The sequence below is a fragment of the Plasmopara halstedii genome (assembly GCF_900000015.1).
Source record: "Plasmopara halstedii genome assembly, contig: Scaffold_526, whole genome shotgun sequence".
In the NCBI taxonomy this organism is placed as follows: domain Eukaryota; phylum Oomycota; class Peronosporomycetes; order Peronosporales; family Peronosporaceae; genus Plasmopara; species Plasmopara halstedii.
In genome coordinates this window covers 1189297-1209124 of record NW_020187446.1, presented here as the reverse complement: position 1 = coordinate 1209124, position 19828 = coordinate 1189297, and the positions used below count along the sequence as shown (strand labels likewise).

Genomic DNA, 19828 nt, shown 5'->3' with positions numbered 1-19828 from the left:
TCGTGTTTTTCGACAACACGGACTCCCAGAGTCGATTGTCTCTGATAGAGACCCCCGTGAAACGGGAAAATCTTGGTTGACTATCTTTAAGGTGCTCGGTACCAAGTTAGATATGTCGACGGCGAATCATCCGCAGACCGATGGTCAAATTAAAAGGGTGAATCGCGTCATCGAAGATGTTCTTCGCAGCGTTTGCGCTGAGACACCGAGGCGCTGGAGCGCCATGTTGTCACTCGTAGAGTTTGCACTAAACAATGCAGTGCATGCGTCTACCGGCTACACGCCGTTCTGCGTGAACGGGCTGATTCACCCTCACGTCCCGCTGACGCCGCCATACCATGGCTCAAGGCTTGGTAAAGGAGGAATAGCTGAACGGCTAGCTGATGTCATCCATCACCATCCGTAAAAAAATCGATTACTTTCTGTCTACCAGACTGAGTGTCCTCCGACACGTTCGCGATGCGATGGCTGAAAGCCAAGACCTGCAGAAACAATATGCAAATGAAAAAGGAAGAGGCAAAGTGGAAAGCTGTAGAGTCGAGGACCTGGTTTTATTGAATTAAAAAAAGTTGCCTACACATACAGCCTCTGCTGTTTTCCGGACGAAGTTTCGTCCACGGGTTATCGGACCGTTAAAGGTTGTGGCTAAACGGGGCCTGGCGTACACGCTGAACTTTCCGAATAGGATGCGCACCCACCCGCTTTTTTACGTGGGCGTGCTCAAGCCGTACCGGGATCCGGCGCAAATGAACTCGGAAGCGTTGGCGCCGGAGCGGATTCCACGGGCCCGCGGCCACCCAGAAGTTGAGCCAGCAACTAATTCTGAGCTCGGAGTGCAACAACCTTTATTTTCAATGGTGCCAAGCGCTCCACAGTTGCCTGCAGCGATGCATTCGCCTGCTCCACGGCTAAGATTCGCTCCGACAGAGAGCGGTACTCCTCAAGGCGAGGAAACCGGCGCACGACGTGCTCTAAATCGTCAAGAGCGTCCACACAGCGATATGCTACTTCATCATGACGCTCAGCGGTGCTCCAATTACGAATGACCTTGTCCTCAAGGGCTCGAAGAGCATAACGAGCAACGGACGGCGGTCGACCCGGTCGACCCGGTCGTCACCGCCCGCCACCGACTCTTCTCGATGAGAACGGTGACATCCACTATCACGTGGAACGTCTATTACGACGACGTCGTCACCAGGGTCAGACCCAATATCTTGTGAAGTGGCGGGGAAATCCCGACTCTGAAACCTTGTGATGGTTGAAGCGCCACTTCGGCAAGGTTGCCCAATCGTCGTGGACGCTTTTGATCGGAACGATCAGGACGTCCCGCGCTTCCCGGCATTGGCCAGGGAAGTGGAAGGGCCATGAGCTGAGCTCACGCAGTAGCCCTGAGCTCTTGCGGTCGACGACACAGAGATCGTGGGAGCATCAGGGGTTGTTAGCCCATTCGTCGCAGGGCGACAATATGAAGGAAGTCCTTGAGTTTGGTAAACTCAAAGCGGAGGTGTCGCTTCACACGCACGTCCACTTCCTTCTGGATCAACTGCAGGTTATGCAGTGAGGATAGTTTCGGTGCCGTTGCACCCATCGCTCAAAGAGCGCCTCGTCATCTGTAGCGCTTTCGTTAGGGGCGAGCACTACAGGTATTGTCCGCATTGCGGGTACACGAGAACCACCTCGTCGTGCACTCAGACGAGTGCGATAAGTTTCCAACGGAGCTTCTTGTGGGACCAAGAACCGAGCTCGAAGAACGTTCCGTGTGGCATGCTCATCATCCCTTCTGGCCGGGGGCGCGATGACGTGGACGCGTAACGATCGAGCTACCGCGTCCTTCGCTTCCAAAGTGGGACCCGCAGGGCGAGAGCCATTCTCCACACGAGGGTCAATGACCGACCGTGGATGGGCGCGCATTAGAGCCGCCTAACAGGCTGCTTCATACTGCCGCCTCAGTTGACGAAATTACAGGAAACGGACATGGGGCCCGCAAGACACGAGCAGGGCTCGTATCGCGCCGCTGGCGCAGCTCGTCTTCCTCGGGCTCCCATGCGGGAAAAGGAGTGTCAGACTCATTGTGGACCACATCGTCAACGAGACCACTCGGCACTGAAAGCGTGCGCGGAGTGCGACGTTTGTACTCATCGAGCCTAGGATATACACCCCTCGGTGCTGCAGAGACACTGTCCGACGTTGCACCGAGTGCGGGAGATAAAGTTGGGCTCTGCCCATGCTCGCCATCAGAACCGGCGGGACTTGGAGATTTTGTTGTCATTGACACAGGGCTCATTGAGCAAGGAAGTTGTTTGTTCCAACAAATGGAGTTGCAGTGTCTAACGGACACGCGAGCCTCGTTGAGGCAATAATTGATTGGAACTGTCAATCTTAATGGGGGAGGGTGTAAAGGGGTTACACGAATCCTGACAACAGGGGTGTGTGCGTGTCACACGAGATGTGAATAATGTGACCACACACCCAAACAAGAATACAGGACGGGGCTAGGTAGCCAGTAGTTACGGAAATATTTAGATTTTACTATATACATTTAGTGCAGTTAGGAAAATCTAAAACGTTTAATATTAGGATGAAAATATAAACGAAAATCAGTTTTGATTTTGAACAGAAGTGTTCGTTTGCCTTGGTAAGGTTCTTAAGTACTTTTAGAGGCAGTGTATTGCAGTCCGCTGCACTAGTACTTGGTTCTTGTATAGAACGAAAGATCGGTAACCTAAAGACGCTTCCTCAAGCGCAAAGCTACGGCAGCCCCGCTGCAAGTACAATTACTAACAACGCCCGACTGTCGCAAAAAGTAAACAGTACGCGGAGGTATTCAAGATGACAGATACGGATACTTGAGTCGTGCAACTTGCGACGGGGACACTTGGACAGTGTTGAAGACTCTTTGAAATCATTCCTTTTGAGATGAATGACGGTAATAGCGTAAAACAATATTCTGTCCGAGATTTGGGTTTGAGATACAATCATATATTAGAAATTGCCAGTCTGCAACGCCGATTTTCATTGATTAAGTGCAAGTCTAAAACGTCGGGTACCATTAACTTCGGTTCTCGAAGAGCTTCGCTTCAGGATGAGATTTATTTGCAGCAAAAGTGCGAAGTGTTTTCGGCTAATCTCGCTAGGCAGATGCGACAGTAAACAGCTGACTTTAAAATCGACGGACGAGGTACATCAATTAGGGAATGATTGTGGGTACAACACATCAACCAAACTGATATCTTGGTAATATCGTTTTTAAATTTCAGTTTGTTAAGCAATCAAAATCACTATCATCCAGAGGCGGGTACTGCTTGATATTGATAGAAGGACATTGACGTACGGCCAACGCTAGCAGTCATTTTACGTAGCATGCAAAGACTTAAGTAATACCACAACACGACAAGGTGAATTTTGCTCACGACAATCCGCTATTATGAGCTGTCGACAATATCACTTCAGGCATATTACTTCGATACACTTACTGTAATAAGCAATCAAACCAACATATATACCAAGCAGACTATTATACTAGTCATATTTAATAAAAAAAACTTATGTGTCACACAAAAGGCTCAAAGTGTTCACGCCAAGAACACGTATGATCTCGCGATTTTGACGACAACTTGTTGTAGTTACCAGCAGATACTCATTTCTTATGATTATAACGGTAATCTCGGATGGCGATGCCAGAAATGAACTGGACTCGCTAAGCCCCAGACATGCGTTCATAATTTCGAATATTTCGATCGTCTATTTGAAAGTAATATCATCTTGAATGTTCAAGTCTCTTGCAACTACCCAAAGAAATAGATCCTCAAATCTCGAGCTTCCAAAAAAAAGTCGTTTTGAAGCATTGCCTTTCCCGATAGCCACCATACTCGATAATTTCGTTCATTTTGGAATTTGCTTTCTTTTCTTCAGACGATCGTTTTCAACCTTTTCGTTCCGGCTTTGATTTGAGCTTCAATGCATCTCTTCTCTGCTTTAAACGTTATATTATTCAGCAGTCAAACTTTCGCTTGTCTCGTGCGCTATGACTGGAATATCACAACACTCAATACGACGCTTTTTGATGGCGTAAGAGGCAATTTAGGTTACGGTATCAACAACGAGCCAGCTGATCGACACCCAATCAACATCACATTTGGTGATGAAGTTGAGGTACACGTGACAAATAAATTGACGGAAGATACGTGCATTCATTGGCATGGATTACGACAATTTGGAACACAAGAGATGGACGGTATCTCTGGTATCACCCAATGCCAAATCCCGCCGAACGTGACTGCTATTTATCGATTTAAACCCGATAAATGTGGCACTTTTTGGTTTCATGGTCACGAAGAAGTTCAATATGCCTTTGGTCTTCGAGGACCTCTTATTGTACACTGTCCACCTCGTCAACAACAGAGTTGGGAAAAAGATGTTTACAAAGAATACACAATTCTACTAGCTGATTGGTATCACGATCTACCTGTCGGAGCTCCTATTTGGGATACTGTCTTGATTAACAATGTTGGTCGCTATAATTGTACAATAGCACAAGCTGCTGGATTCGATTGTGGACCAAATGCTCCACTCCCTCGTTTCCACTTTAAACCTGGTAAAAAATATTTACTTCGACTCATCAATACATCAGCTATGGCAGCATTTAAATTCAGTATCGACAATCATACGTTTCAAGTGGTAGCAAGTGATGCTGACTACGTGAAACCATCGACTCCAATTAATACAATTACAATCAATGTGGCACAACGATATGATATTCTAGTCCAAGCTGCATCAATATCACAATGTCAAACTTTGACTTCTGAATCATATTGGATTCGTGTACATTCACTCTTTGGTCTTCCATGGACAGCTCGTTCAGCTGATCAAGTTCCTAATGGTTTTAATCCTAACGCTTTTGCAATTATCGACTATGAAGTCAACATGACATCCGATCCAACAACATCAACGTGGCCAATTGAAGTGACAATTCCAGAATTTGACTACCTTCCTGTCACCCCAATTAGTCTTCCAACCATTCCAGACCAACGTATTGTTGTTGAGTTTACTCTTGCTGTCCTTCCACCAAATCCAACTGCATTTCTTGGGTACATTTCACTCAATGAACAAAGTTTTTCGTCGTTAGAAATTCCACGTACCCCCCCATTGTTTACGATTACCCAAGGTGCAGATACAAACGACCTTCCAACAACCGCCAATGCAATTGCATTACAATATAATGCCCATGTTGAAGTTGTAGTTGTCAATGAAACGCCTGATCAACATCCGTTTCATTTGCACGCTCATTCTCCGTGGATTATCGGAAGTGGTCGCGCATCACGCGAGAATATTCTCGGAAATAACTTTACGGCTCTTCGACTTGAAAATCCTATGCAGCACGACGTATTTACTGTTCCCGAATGCGAGACTGACGCCGAAGGAGCGTGTCAAGATCTTGGGTATGTTGTCTTTCGCATGAATGCTGATAATCCAGGTGTATGGATGATGCATTGTCATATTGAGTGGCATTTTGTCATTGGATTGGGAATGTTGTTTGTCGAAGCACAGGATGCACTTCATGAAGAAGGATTGGGAGCGTTTTCTTCCAATATGCTGCTTAGTGTATGCAATGGAAACTATAGTATCTAGTGGTCGTTAAAATGCAATAGTGACAAAACTGATTTAATTGAGTTGGTAGTAAGTATTAAATCAACACGACGCTTGAAAGAACAACCTACGTATCTTGTCATTATGCCGCGCCACGTAAATTTCCAAACAGATGAAAGTGATGAGTACGAAAGTGCGAGATTACATCCACTTTTACAATATGATATGGCAATTATATTGTGGTTGGTACAGCAGAAAGAGGTGCGTGAAACAATTGCTGTCTTGCTTCTTTTATACTAAGAATAATATCTTTAGAAACGTCCGTGGCTACGGACGTTAATACACTCGACGACATCTCGTCGTCGAACACAAGATTGTTCATTATTAATTTGGTATGTCTAGATTGCGAATTAAACTACATAATCTGACATTTTACTGTCTTAGGTTCGTTTTCATCACGATGATTCCAGAATTTGGGTTTCCGTACTTTTGGATTTGCATTGGCAATTTACTTGTTGTTGCAACTTTACAATTTGTTGCCAATTGTCCTCGACCTTTGGATTTGCATCCGATATTATGGCAAATGCAACATCAACGCAACTTTAATGACACACGAGGATTTCCATGTCTTGACTCTCATATGGCAATAGTTGTGATGTTCCCTGCAATTTTGCACTCTCAGTCTATGATCGTACAATTTATCTTTGTACTCATCATACTCTACATTGCACTCTGCAAATTGTTACTTGCAACTCGTTTTTTATCTCAAGTACTTGCAAGTTTCATCCTGGGATTCACTGGAATTCTTATTGGGAATCATGGAACTATCATTATCAAGAGTTATAAACTGCCACGAGGGTACATGTGAGTAACTATATGTAACAAACATCCAACGAAGTGTAACCTTCGTATTTCCTCATAGGATTGCAGCAATCATAGCGCTTTTGGTTTTCTTAATGCTTGTTCTTGGTACGTGGATTGAAAATAATGAAAGCACGTTAATTGGTGTACCCAAACAAGATTTTTTGGACGTTTTTACCAATATCCTCCATTCTGACGTTACAACGTCTGAAATTCCACTACAACATCAAGAGTCTCAAACTTTATCACTTGAGAATAAAAGCAATGATGAAGAAGAAATCAGCAGTAAACGAGATTCATTCTATTTCCTTATCCAAGGAATGCGTGCAAGAAATTCCATTAGGATATAAAAACTGAATATTAAATCGAAATCTTCTACTTTGTAAACTCTTTCAATGCAGTTTCAATCTCTTGACGCTTTGTCTTGGATACTCGTGGTAATAATGCACTTTGACCAACCCAAACATTCATACGAATATGCTCGTGTGCTTGTACTCGTACAACTGCTGGACCTATAGAAATTGTACTCAGTACGTTTTGTACATCCATTGATAATTTTGAAAAATCCACGTGATCTTGTGCATGTTCAATTAAATTCAAACATTCCACTATAGAAATATTGAGACATCGTTGAGTAAAATAATTGTCCAAAAATCCGAGACTTTCTTCGGACGGACGATAGAAAATTTGCTTATGTTCCGTCACTTTTGTAAAAACTTTAAGACCAGTATTGACAATCTGAGTATACCAGATATATCAGAATATGAGAGAAACTTGTAAGAATTAATAATACAAATGTACGTACCTCAAGAGCATCGCCACTTAAACACGCGTTAGAAATGTCCGTGTCAACAAAAAAGACTGTCGTTGCAGCATCGGAACGACACCAGAGATTATTCTAAAAATAGATAGAAATCATTTACCTTATCATTTGCAAACTCATTTCATATAATTCTTACCTTTAATGTTGCGTCTTGAAGACCGTAAAAATCACGCAACTGATTCCAAATTTCGTCGCAAATATTACGATACAACGTCTCTCGCTTCTTTTTCTTCGTAATATTTTTTTTTTGAGTTTCAATGCAACGTTTTTTCTTTGAATGTATCAATGTATTACACATAGAAAATTCCACGTCTGGTTTATAGTTTTCACAATTTTTCAAAAAATGACCACTTTTGCCACAGAGTTTGCAAATATAAGCAACAGGTGGTAATAATTGATCTTCTTGAAACGGGTCAAGACCTTCTTGAAACCCGGTTTTATTCGGTAAATCACCCACTTTATGCAATACAGCAACAAAAAACCCACCCGAATTTTGATCCATTGGAATCAGACGAAGTGTTTTCACTAGTTGCTTTGTAATTGTACCCTCATTTGGAAACATCGAACGTGTAATCCGTGTACCCCGCAGATCTGAAGGTACTTCTTCGTAAGTATCAAACCATTGATGTACCTTGTTATTCTCTTGATATAACATCTGACCTTTGTGCGTTGACTTGGACTTCGATCTCCAGCCCACACGCCATTTTAATCGACCAGGACGAACAACTAGCTCCGGTATAATCATTGAAACATCCAATAGTTCCAAAGCTCCATCTGCTCGACGTAAAATTTCAGCCACAACTGCTTCATTTTCAATTGGATTGAATGAACAAGTTGAATAGACAAGTGTACCACCAACTTTCACTAATGCAGCACCTCGTAATGCTATTGCTATTTGTATTGGATGTAAGGTTAAACCTTGACCAATGTGCCATTCTTTCCATAATATTTGATTCTTACGAAGTGTACCATCCCCACTACATGGTACATCACATAGAACACGATCAAATACATTCGTACATTCCAATGTCTTTGTCTTGGTATCATATAAACCCGGAAAGGTATCACCAGCTCCACATGTTACTACTACACGACGTAATGTATTGCATGATAGACGATGAACTAACATATATGCACGTTTCTTGTCAAGATCATTGGCAATGACTAATCCATTCTCTTGATCGTTACTTGTTGAGAGTAAAAAGTCAAGTATTTGGGTCGTTTTCGAACCAGGTGATGCACACATATCAAGGACACGATGCCCAGGTTGTACATTTAGAAACAATACTGGTAACATACTTACAGCTTCTTGACGAACAATATGACCACAATCTGTTTGTTCGAGTAACCACGAATGAAATATGCGAATATCATCGTACTTTGGTGCTACATTTGTAATTTATTAGAAGTATGAAGCAATTGTACCGACAAGTTGACACGTACCGCTTTTTGAAAGTGCCACACGACCACACATCATTTCCCACGCAACATTTTCCTGTGGGTACCATGTAATTGGTCTAATGAACCACATGTGCCAAGTAAGTAAAATAAAATATTGAAATACTAAGTTCGCTACTCACTTGGGCGGATTTATCGAAGAATTTTCATGAAAATATTTATCGCTAGGAAATTGAAATTTCGTGGCTAATAAAGTCTGAAGTCTATCATATAGAAATATTGTGTTAATTACATAAAAACCACTTATTTCATAAAAAATACCTTAAAGCGTCGGGACGATGCAGATTTAAGCGGAAAGACACAGGCAGAGGCTCATGTAGCATCTTCATCAATTCTTCTAGCTCCACGTCATTCTTCACTACATTTGTCTCACGCTAATATAATAATTTAATGTAATTGTTACTATTACATTTATTATAATATGTTGTAACAATACCAAGTACTCTCGAAAGCTCTGCTTGTAATCGTCGAGTGCTGGCTTGGTCTTCGTCATGAAGCTTGAATGACCAGTAATATGATAATTGTAAAGGTATACCGCTAACGGTATACCTTCGCAATACCGTAACTACAGTAAATGCAAAAGTATATGTCTAAATGGTAATCAAAAACACCGGTATTTCTATACGGTCAGTTAGTTACCAGTATACTATTTAAGGCTCTAGTGCGAGTTCAAAAAGGCATTGATCCATTCTAATACTTTGACGCTGTCTTCGTCCTCGAGATAGTCATTGAGAGCTTTGTTAAGCAAACAGAATTGACGCGTAGAAGCCGTGAACATCTTTTCTTTCAGTTGATTACAGACTTCATTGTCCACAACCTTTTTCTTGGAGAGTAACTCGATCGCTTTAAACACAGTGTCGACATTGAAGTCCTCTTTATCACTTGATCCATTGCTTGTCACACATAATTTCTTGGTAAGTGGTATAGCTACACCAGTGCTTCCAAATCCACCAGCACCTCGTTCCGTGTCCTCAATCTCCGTCACTTCTTGTACTTCAGGATATTCAATTTTTTCAAGAATGAGTTGTGCCACGCGATCTCCGCGCTTAACAATAAAATCTTCGTTCGAGTGGTTAAATAGAATCACACCAACATTGCCACGATAATCGGCGTCAATAACTCCAGCACCTGTATCAATAAAATTCTTCAAAGCAAGACCCGAGCGTGGCGCCACACGTGCATAACATCCTTCAGGCACAGCAATGACCAGGTCTGTCTTGATAATACCTTTGCCATGACTTGGAATGATGGCATCGTAAGCTGCTGATAGATCCAGACCTGCCGCAAGACTTGAGCCACGCGTGGGTAGAATTGCTTCAGAAGTTGTTCGCTTCACACGAAGGATTGGGATGCCACGACTATGTTTAAATGCCATGGTACGAGTAAGAATGTTCGCAATCATAGTATCATGCGAGTATAATTTGGCGGGAGAGATTTTAATTGGATATAAATCTAAATCATAAAAATTTCAGGTACTTCACACATAATTTCCACGTCAGAGTCCTGATCCGAAGCTTCTCAATATGATTCCCTCCTATCCGTCGCATGGTCCTCCTCTCCCTGGTTCCATGGTACCACCACCTCCAGCTGGTGCCCAAAGACCTGGAGGAAATAGTAATCCAAGTTATTTTACTGACAAGAAGAAAGGGGAAGTGAATGAACTTAAGAATGTACGTAGCATTTCTTTCAATAAAACGACGTCATTTTAGTGCTGATATCTTTGATTATATAGCTACTACGAGAAGTGACGGTTGAAAAAGATGTGAAACGTAAGCGTGAGATTATTAAAAAGGTCATTGCTTATATGACACTTGGTATCGATGTATCTCGTCTTTTTAGTGAAATGGTCTTATGTGTGGATACAAAGGACCTTATTTCAAAGAAAATGGTTTATCTCTACCTGACAAATTACGCTCAGAAAAACTCGGAATTGGCTATTATGTGTATCAATACCCTTTTAAATGATTGTCGGAATGAAGATCCGATGGTACGTGGATTAGCACTACGTTCACTCTGTTCTCTTCGTCTTGATTCGATTCTGGAGTATATTCATGATCCATTACAAGCTTCATTAACTGATACAAGTGCTTATGTACGCAAGACTGGAGTGATTGGTATTTTGAAAGTATATTCACTTAATCCTGAGATTATTAAAGAAAGCGACATGATTGATACATTGTACAACATGATTCGAGATCGAGATCCTCAAGTTGTTTCCAATTGTTTGGTGGCTCTTAATGAAATTATGGCTGATGAAGGAGGAATTGCTATTAATCAACCAATTGTGATGCATTTGCTAAGCCGCATCACCGACTTTAATGAATGGGGTCAATGTAATATCTTGCAAATTGTTGCCAAGTACAAACCAACAGGTCCAGACGAAGTATTTACAATCATGAATACACTTGAACAGTGTCTACGTGTGTCTAATAGCGCTGTGGTACTTGGTACAGCCAAGTGTTTCTTTAATCTCACTCAAGCGCGTGGTATGGAACAGATTCAAGACCAGGTCTTTGAACGAATGCGTCAACCACTTCTAACGCTCATGGCTGGTGGAAGTCACGAAATCAATTATTGTGTGCTTCATCATATTCTTCTGCTTGTGACCAAAAAGCCACATGTGTTTAGTCGTGATTATCGTCAATTTTACAATCGATACAACGAGCCTACACATGTTAAATACGTCAAGATTGACATTCTAGCTCTTGTTGCTGATGGTGCCAATGTCGCTGACATAGTCACTGAATTAAGCGAATATGTAACAGATGTAGATCAGGAGCTTGCTCGCCGTGCTATTCGTGCGATTGCTGATATCGCAGTTAGTCCGAATCTCTTAAAGAATACAATTCCTCAGCAATACCCCGGGGGTGGTAACGTCCCCGAGGCTTATGGCCAGCATGCGGCTGAACGATTAGTGGAGCAGATGCAAGATCATATATTAGATACAATGGTGGACTTTTTAGAGCTTGATCTCGACTACGTGCGTGATGAAAGTCTGGTTGTTATGAAGGACTTACTGCGTAAATATCCAGACAAGCGCCACGATGTTTTACCTGTTCTGTGTCGGATAATTTCTGCAGTTGGACAGCCTGCCGCAAAGGCTGCAGTTGTGTGGATGCTGGGGGAATTTGGCCAGGACTTACGTCGCGCACCTTACGTATTAGAAAAACTTATTGACGACTTTAATGACGAAGCTTCGTCTTCAGTTATCTTGGAGCTTCTAGCTGCAGTGATGAAGTTGTTTTTTAAACGTCCACCTGAAATGCAAAGCATGTTGGGTCGTCTACTTGGATCTGCTATCAATGAATCGAATCATCAAGACGTGCGTGACCGTGCATTGCTCTATTATCGATTACTGGAACAGCAGCCAACGGATCAGGCTGCTGCAATTGTAGCTCAATTTCGCTTAGAAGAGACAGTTAGTGTGTTTGCTGAGTCAATTGAAACGGATTTGATGGACAAGCTCTTTCAAGAGTTTAACTCGCTTGCTGTTGTGTACAATAAGCCAAGCGAGCTCTTTGTATCGCCAACGCATTTGGCAGGTCCTGCTGCGCCTCTTGATGACGAAGCTGAAAGAGAGGAAGGTGATGAAGAGCCAATGAATCCTCCACCCGTCAAACAACAGCAACCACAACAGCAGCAACATTATGCACCTGATCCACCTTCACAACCAGTAGCATCTAGTATGGATCTACTTGATATGGACTTTAGCTCGACTTCGAATGGCCCTCCAAAACCTCCAACAACTCTCACGCTCATTCCTTCGCCTGTCATGGATGCTGCAACGTTTCAGGGTCAATGGGGTAGTCGACCAATTGTAGCAGAAGTTGTTGTCCAACTTCCAACGTTACCTCCACAAAACGAGCTCGAACAAGCGTTTGCATCACGCGGCATCGTCACGATGGCTTCAGGTGACGTTGGTCCACAATACAAGTTTTTTTTCTATGCTCAAGACACGCAAGGTCGATACTATTTGTCCGAAACGCTTGTTGAAAAGGCTAATCGTACATTTCGAGCAACGATCAAAGGCGTAGATGAGGCATCAGGAAGTCAATTTGCAGACTTGATGCGTCGTGTTCTCTTTGGATAAAGCTAATCAACAGCATGTTTCGTACACTTGAACCTTTTGGGATTGTTAATATTAGTTTATTAGAAATTGTATCGTTGCACACAGCGACACCGTCGCCTTACGTCGCTGAGAATGGCAAGATTGTTAACCTTGTTCGATATCATCTGACATGAATATTCGTCTCTTTGTAACCTGCGTCCGTGCTGCCACTTCGACGGCCCTTGCAAGAGCGTTTACACCTTCTTAAGGTTTGCTGTTTCACAGCTTAAATCCGTTGACAATCTAAACACACTCTACATTTTACAATGACCCTGATTATGCTCCAACGAACAATAGTTCTCGAATCGTAGCTGATAAATGCCACGATTTTAAATGTTCGGATCTTTTAGATAGATTTCCTGACTTAGATACTAATTTTATTTAGTGATTTGTGCGAGTTCTTATATCATAATATTCTATGCCGCTTGTTTGGGATTCACTGGTGGAATTGCACCGCTGAATGACCCGATATGGCATTCATGTGACCACGGTCAAGCACGTCGATTACGACTATTTATTTCGGACGTAATTACGGATATTTTAAGAGTCATTCATTGGTTTAGGTACCAAGATTGCTTATTAGAATGATCTAGAAGAATAGGCTGAGAGGTAGCACAGGTTAGCGAGCTAAGGACTTAAATATAATTTTTACTTTCTATTCAACAAAGAATACACTTCCTTGTCTGCAAAAGTGTTCATGCAATGTCATGATTCTTTGTGGTTGTTATGTGCGCTTTGTTAAACTTGTATCATTCGATGTCTCGTTTAAGCAAACAACACTTAAATTGTGGGTCCGAAAGCGTGATGAACGCTGCACGATGTACTCGTTCGGTATTTTCAATTCACGAGCTCCACATATCACGTTAGTTAGAGCATTTTGTTGTCTTACATCAGACTCACGGTCAGTGGTTGTAATCAGGCCTCATGATAAAGGCGGTTTATAAACTGGGTTGTTGGTACCCAGTGTTTTTCTCTCATTTAATCGAGGCCATAATGAATTAACATAAGCCGCATGACCTGTGGTCCGGTGAGACAGCTCCCAACTCCTTGATTGGCAGTATTTGACAATACTGCCAATCACCAGCTCCTCCATCAAGCCCTAGTGCAGTCCACCAACTTCTTCACCGCCACTTCCTGGTCACCGCAACACTCACGACCTGCTTCATCACCACTTGATGGCACACGCGAACACCGCGACGACGTTCACCAGCTTCTCCAACGTTACTTCCAGGCCCAGGAACACCACGACAGCATCTTCCAGCTTCTTCGCTACCACGCTTTTGTCCTCAAAGACCACAACGTTCAAGAGCTTCTTGTGCATGCCGCTGTTGATCCTAACCTTCACCATGTCTAATGCCAGCTCACGTTCACCTCAACAGTGTCCATGAACATCTCCGTCTTGCCCTCGTTGGTCTGCAAGTTGTTTCCGGCTGTGTTTGACCTCTCGAAAAAACATAACTTATTCTCATAATTTATTTTTATTTTACGTAAACTTAACGTAAAAAAACGCTAACGGGAATCGATCGACGGGAACGGGAAGAATGCCAAATAACGTCAACTCGGTTTACGTCCCCATCACTACTAAAACCTATTGACCACCGATGACCATCGCATGCAAAATCTCGTTTAATCTTTGCTTCCGTTTGCTGTCATGCGTTGCTTTACTAACCTCCAGTGAGTTATCGCAATCGAAGGCTATGACGGTGTCGATGATTCCAAGATCTGAAAAAGCTCTCGTTCCGACTGCGGATCTTTTGTCAACACCTGTGGAGGAGACGACTGCATTTCTTACGGCCGAAAAAAAGATGGGCCTTCTCTCACGTCTTCTGTCTTTTTTTAAACCCTCGAATATATGGAATAGACTCGCCTCATCTTGGATCATGAGACTTTTTAAGCCCCACATCTACTTGCGATACGCCCCAGACAAAGAGGCAGCAGCATTTCAACTACTAAAAAAAGCGCACGTTGACAAGGTGGAGAAGAATCTTTTCAATAGTCGTGAGTTCCAAACGTGGGCAAGATACTTTGAGAAGGCCTTTCCAGAAAATCCAATGATAGGGTTTGAATTAATGATGTCAACACTGGCGGAACACGAGACGAGCAAATTCCTTGACTCTATTCCGACTACGAAGGCTGTCGACGGCGATTTGGTTCTTAGCGACCACTTTGCAATCGCGCTGATTGACTTTCTTGCCAAAGTTGAGGAGACTAAGGACTCGAAAGCTTTTGTTGAAAGCCTTGAAGACTCACTGCTTAAACTAAGTGCTAACCTGAAGGCAGTTGATAGCTCAAAAGCCACTGGTGAGCTAATAGAAGGTGAAATCCTTCATCGATGGCTCAACAGCGGCGGTCGGAAACTAATTGACATTTATAATCTACCGAAACTGCAGAAGTGGTATTTTTCTCAGCCTCAACAGGAGCAGAGTGATCTTACCAAAGCGTTACACCTCGAGTTGCAGGAGCAAGGATTCGGTTGGACAGCCTTTGGTGATGCGTACATTGCAGCTGAAGACGGCGCCGCTAAGACAATTGCAACGGATATTGTAAAGTTCATACTGGAACAAAATCTGGTGCAGCTGAATTTGGAGAAAATGAATGATGGTTTGGACAGGCTTTCTTTCGACTTGTGGGTTAACACTGCAATTGATTTACAAGCTGACCCTGTTAAGATCGCGTTGCCATTATTGAGAAAAGTCGCAAGTGATGAGGTGATTCTAAAATATTGTGCCTCGGAAACTTCTGAACAAAACTTTCGCGCTAAGTCATTGATGCGATCATCGAGTCATCGCCAGTAGGCAGAGACGAAGAAATAAAAGCCTAATATGTTTGATCAAAGCTTTTCTTTGACGTGGTTTTGTTGAGGGCGTGGATTGATGTCATGAAGCTGCGCCATAAAGATGATGCAGATGCCGTGATAGCTGGAATTTCGCAAAGGTTTGGACATTGATTAAAGAAGGAAAAAAGAGCAATGAAAAGAGTATTCAAACACTCTTGCACAATCTCTAGGCTCTTTCTATTCATGTTCCAATATTCCCTAAAGCTAATTTGCTTAGACTTGTAAGTAGTTTGTTAATGCACTTGTATTACCCGTGTTACTTAATATGAATCAGAGTAAACGTTGCATTTTAACCAGACGAAGTTGATGAGTGAAATGAAGAAATTGACGATTTGGTTGCATCATCATCGTACATGTCAACGAGCATCTGTCTCGTAGTTATATGGTCAATGTATGGCAAGGTTGCCACATCACCATATGCCGTGAGATTGGTGGTGATCAAATTGCAATTAAGCAAGTTTATCGGCTGTTTTTTTGCTTCCGACTTGGAAGCGACGTTAGAGTTTACCCTGACAAGGGCAGCGAGAGCAATGACATGGTTAATAGCTGTACGTGTGAGCTGGCATAGCGTACAAGTGCTAACGTTGTTTGGTGAGCTAAAAACTTACTTGGTGTTGAGATTGGCGCGTGCGTAATTAACGATCACGCTATGCTTCAGGATTGTCCAGTATCCAACGCAGCCCGCCACATTCCAATTTTTGAAGCACAACGTACTGCTTGCAACGTTGGCGAAAGCGTCTGATGGCTCTCAGCTCTGGACAGGGACTGTATACATTTTCGAACCAAGGAGTTCATTCGAAGTCATTGAGGATAACTATCCTACAAATAACGTCGATGGCACGGCACCAGTTCTTCTTAACGAGATGTCCATGGTATAGGTATTGGCAACAGCGACGTCTATTTCAACCGACTCGCTCTTAACCGTCTTTTCGCTGTCGTCGACATCTTTTCGCATGCCTTCCTCTATTGTTGGAGTAATTGAATTTCAGCGAAATGTTCGTGTTTGGCTTATGCAAGAGCATCATCGTGATTGAAGAGTGATATGATACTAATCGTCACAGCATAGTTTGACTTTCACGACGTCAAGTTTCGGTGCATTATCTTGCGCTTGGAATCGCGTGCAAGCATTTTAATTGATGTGGCGCATTTGACGAGCTATTACAGCTGCACGGTCAAGCTACTGCCACTTGTTTGGGCGAATATGGAGCGCAGGATCAAAGATCATCAAGTTGGGACATCGGAAAAAGTTTGCATCCTAGCGATCCTGACCCACGATCTCGGAAAAAGTTCAACACTTCTTGTCATGATTCAGCTATTTAAAGGTAAAAATCCACAAGCAACAGCTTAACCGTCCAAATGATATGCCTTATCATTCTCGCAGTGGAGGTGCTATACGCATGCTTGCGGGTGAAGCTACCATGGACTCTCAATTGGTGACCTCTGCAAAATCCATCGCAATATGTCTACCGAGTCGTCAGAGTTTGATAAATATTCGCTAAACCAACAAAGAATTGTCGCTGTAGTGACCACTTGTCTTTGCTTCAAGTGCCGTCAGTAAATCAACTTGTGCCTGTTCCTGCATCCTCAACAAAAGTCTTTCTTCAGCTAAAGGTGCGGTAGAGGAGGCGATCATGAAGGTTGTAGACAACGCATGAGCAGAGCGTGTTTGTTTGTACGATAGATGGGGCTCGGATTCACGAAATCAACGTTAGGGTCGATCGGGGTTCTAAGATCCCATCATGAGCACCGGCGTCGAATGAGACGGATTTGTCAAGTAGCTTTGAGGAGTCGATGGGGTGTACACGTTGTGGAAGTTGATTTTCATTAAACGCATAAATGCATGTAGCAATTTAACACGTCAAGCTCGGTGAAATGGTCAGCAATCGCCACACTGACAACATCGGCTTAGATGTTAGTGCATGCTCAATCAACATCATGCTACATTAGTCGCGCTAAGGTCGTTCACGAATATGTGGTGGTGAAGACTCAAACTAGAATGCGTGGATATCGGGGAAAAACGTTCGTGAATACCAGGATGTGATATTTCTTAAAAATTGCTTGACGCGAAGTTTATGTTTCCACGCCAGAATCATGATCCGATTCCTAGTCGTGGACGCAATGAAGATCGCAAAGATCATTTTCTTACCGGACACAATGCCCTATCGACAGCTACCATCTCTAGTATTTTAACAGCTTGACGACGAGCATTGTGTCGTCGTGGTGTGCTTGTGAAAGAGAAGTTCCCCATTATTGGAAGTCTAATGTTGAGGATCGACTAACAAACTTCTGTTCCTGCGATCTCAAGTCAGGTATCATTACTAGCAATAATTGTGATAAGCTAATTGTTAATATAGCTATAAATGACTAGATTCTATAAAACTGAAGGTATGTATTATTCACTTGGAACTAGAATCGAAATCTACCTCTAGCTTAAGCTGGAATGTTCTTAAGAAAATGCATTGCAAAGCCAAAGAGCGTTAAGACCTTAATAAGCTCAGCACCAACGTAAAGAATGTGATAAATGCGATTGGGTCGATCGCTGACTTGAACAGTGTGTCGAATTTCGCCAAACTGCATCTTTTGGTTGAATGACATACTTTCATCATTCATTTCTTTAAGTGCTTCATACAAAGTAAATTCCGCCGTGAGTTGAAGTTTTGGATAAAGCCACATGGTCTGGACTAATAGTAACACTGTTAAAACGATAAGATGCCACGTTGCATTACTTGTGGACGACAGAACTATGAAATGTACCATCCAAAGTCCAGCATTTAATCCAATTTCGATTGAAAGAAGCGCAGCAAACATGGTACGACCAAGATCGAGCGCTAGATGGCGTGGAATAAATGGAGCTCGGAATTTAACCCATGATTCAGTCCATGATATAGCTAATAGAAATCCTAACCACACAAGGGAGAGAAATGAGGCAGCTGCTCCTTTAGAAATCCATTCGAATCTTGCGGATACAGCAAAGAGAGCACCAATGCCAGCGTATACTCCACTCAATAATCCACGCGTCTTAGTGTCCATTACAATAATTTAGCAGAAAGCGAGTGAATGAGATTTCTTACTTCACGAATTAGGCAATATCAGTACATTTGATGGAAATAATTGATGACCACCGATTTGTAATTCTGGATTTTTTTGATTTGGGTATAGTTATGTAAATAAATACGTAAGATATGAGTGCCCAAATGATCATTTGGGCCTAAAAAGTAGTCCATCGAAATCTCCAATTTTTCTAATTCTACCCTTTTTATTTACTGGATTTACTTCACTGAACTCGCTCCCTGTCGTCACAAAGTAAACGACTCGATCAAGCGTACGCTACACACTTAAGCTCACGTTTCTTTCGATCTCCTTTATCATATAACAGAATGAAGGTTAAGCACTGGCTGTTACTCATAGCTGTAGCAGTAACCACAGCAAAAGCGAAAATTACAGACAATCGCGTGCTTCTCGAACTTGAAGAAACTCTTCTGGCTTTAATCCCCCAACCAAGTACGCGACGACTGCTGAGTGTTGATCTCTTTGAAGAGCATGCTGCACGGTATTTACTGGCTGCAGTTGATACGAGAGATGATGTGATTTCATTGTTTCAATTGTATAAGAAATTATACCCCGAATTGGTGACATCATTTGGATCAACAGAGGCGACACAACTTACGTATTTTGAAGAAAATGTGTTTCCACGAATTCAAAAGAAAGCGGATGAGTTACTTTTGAATTCTGGTGATGATAGAAATGAGAATACTGATGGAAGTTTTGATAATGAGACTCAAACAGAAGGTGGAAATGGTGAGAGTGACTTGACAGGTACTACGAGTGGTAAAGGAGGTTTGGGAGGAGGTACTTCGGGTGGTACTACGGGTGGTACTACGGGTGGTACATCACTAACGGGAGAAACATTGCCAACGGGAGGTACATCGTCAACGGGTGGTACTTCGCCTACGGGTGGTACATCGCCAACGAATGCGAATACTCCGAGCGGGATTGGTGGTGCAAGGGGGGGGACTTCTGATCGAACGCCCTCGAATTCTGGTGGAATCAACTCGGGGAGTGCTACTCCTGGTGGTACACTAACGCCGAGTGGTGTAAACACGGGCAGTACTAGTACTGGTGGCACGCTTACTCCAGGTGGAGCAAACTCCGGCGG

At 42.8% G+C, this 19828-nt stretch overlaps 10 protein-coding genes across 10 annotated transcripts in view; 5 read left to right on the top strand and 5 right to left on the bottom strand.

Moving 5' to 3' along the window:
• Positions 1 to 3957: 3957 nt before the first annotated feature.
• On the top strand, positions 3958 to 6797 carry PHALS_11292 (hypothetical protein F443_08110; the record flags this gene model as incomplete). The annotated part of the gene is made up of 5 exons (XM_024726862.1): positions 3958 to 5620; positions 5678 to 5847; positions 5902 to 5978; positions 6031 to 6450; positions 6509 to 6797. 5 exons carry the CDS (start codon positions 3958 to 3960, stop codon positions 6795 to 6797), a joined length of 2619 nt encoding a protein of 872 aa, XP_024577496.1.
• A 25-nt stretch (positions 6798 to 6822) lies between these two features.
• Positions 6823 to 9221, bottom strand: PHALS_11291 (trna (cytosine-5-); the record flags this gene model as incomplete). Its single annotated transcript, XM_024726861.1, has 7 exons — positions 6823 to 7185; positions 7253 to 7345; positions 7407 to 8656; positions 8714 to 8787; positions 8851 to 8931; positions 8990 to 9102; positions 9165 to 9221. 7 exons carry the CDS (start codon positions 9219 to 9221, stop codon positions 6823 to 6825), a joined length of 2031 nt encoding a protein of 676 aa, XP_024577495.1.
• A 165-nt stretch (positions 9222 to 9386) lies between these two features.
• PHALS_11290 (deoxyuridine 5-triphosphate nucleotidohydrolase) lies at positions 9387 to 10103 on the bottom strand (the record flags this gene model as incomplete). Its single annotated transcript, XM_024726860.1, has 1 exon — positions 9387 to 10103. One exon carries the CDS (start codon positions 10101 to 10103, stop codon positions 9387 to 9389), a length of 717 nt encoding a protein of 238 aa, XP_024577494.1.
• Positions 10104 to 10251: 148 nt separating this feature from the next.
• PHALS_11289 (ap-1 complex subunit) lies at positions 10252 to 12818 on the top strand (the record flags this gene model as incomplete). The annotated part of the gene is made up of 3 exons (XM_024726858.1): positions 10252 to 10398; positions 10461 to 12312; positions 12406 to 12818. The coding sequence occupies 3 exons, from the start codon at positions 10252 to 10254 to the stop codon at positions 12816 to 12818; spliced, it is 2412 nt and encodes an 803-aa protein (XP_024577493.1).
• A 1139-nt stretch (positions 12819 to 13957) lies between these two features.
• PHALS_11288 (uncharacterized protein) lies at positions 13958 to 14184 on the bottom strand (the record flags this gene model as incomplete). Its single annotated transcript, XM_024726857.1, has 2 exons — positions 13958 to 14113; positions 14176 to 14184. The coding sequence occupies 2 exons, from the start codon at positions 14182 to 14184 to the stop codon at positions 13958 to 13960; spliced, it is 165 nt and encodes a 54-aa protein (XP_024577492.1).
• Positions 14185 to 14533: 349 nt separating this feature from the next.
• PHALS_11287 (uncharacterized protein) lies at positions 14534 to 15631 on the top strand (the record flags this gene model as incomplete). The annotated part of the gene is made up of 1 exon (XM_024726856.1): positions 14534 to 15631. The coding sequence occupies one exon, from the start codon at positions 14534 to 14536 to the stop codon at positions 15629 to 15631; it is 1098 nt and encodes a 365-aa protein (XP_024577491.1).
• Positions 15632 to 15885: 254 nt separating this feature from the next.
• On the bottom strand, positions 15886 to 16627 carry PHALS_11286 (uncharacterized protein; the record flags this gene model as incomplete). The annotated part of the gene is made up of 5 exons (XM_024726855.1): positions 15886 to 15931; positions 16026 to 16181; positions 16281 to 16319; positions 16387 to 16437; positions 16533 to 16627. 5 exons carry the CDS (start codon positions 16625 to 16627, stop codon positions 15886 to 15888), a joined length of 387 nt encoding a protein of 128 aa, XP_024577490.1.
• Positions 16628 to 17131: 504 nt separating this feature from the next.
• Positions 17132 to 17862, top strand: PHALS_11285 (uncharacterized protein; the record flags this gene model as incomplete). Its single annotated transcript, XM_024726854.1, has 5 exons — positions 17132 to 17145; positions 17196 to 17283; positions 17354 to 17385; positions 17620 to 17691; positions 17760 to 17862. 5 exons carry the CDS (start codon positions 17132 to 17134, stop codon positions 17860 to 17862), a joined length of 309 nt encoding a protein of 102 aa, XP_024577489.1.
• A 491-nt stretch (positions 17863 to 18353) lies between these two features.
• On the bottom strand, positions 18354 to 18702 carry PHALS_11284 (uncharacterized protein; the record flags this gene model as incomplete). Its single annotated transcript, XM_024726853.1, has 2 exons — positions 18354 to 18365; positions 18427 to 18702. 2 exons carry the CDS (start codon positions 18700 to 18702, stop codon positions 18354 to 18356), a joined length of 288 nt encoding a protein of 95 aa, XP_024577488.1.
• Positions 18703 to 19049: 347 nt separating this feature from the next.
• Positions 19050 to 19828, top strand: part of PHALS_11283 (RxLR-like protein) — a gene marked incomplete at both ends in the record, with an annotated part of 1095 nt that continues 316 nt past the window's right edge. Inside the window, one exon of the mRNA XM_024726852.1 lies at positions 19050 to 19809. Within this exon, the coding sequence (XP_024577487.1) occupies positions 19050 to 19809 (760 nt within the window). The remainder of the gene's footprint in view (positions 19810 to 19828) is intronic.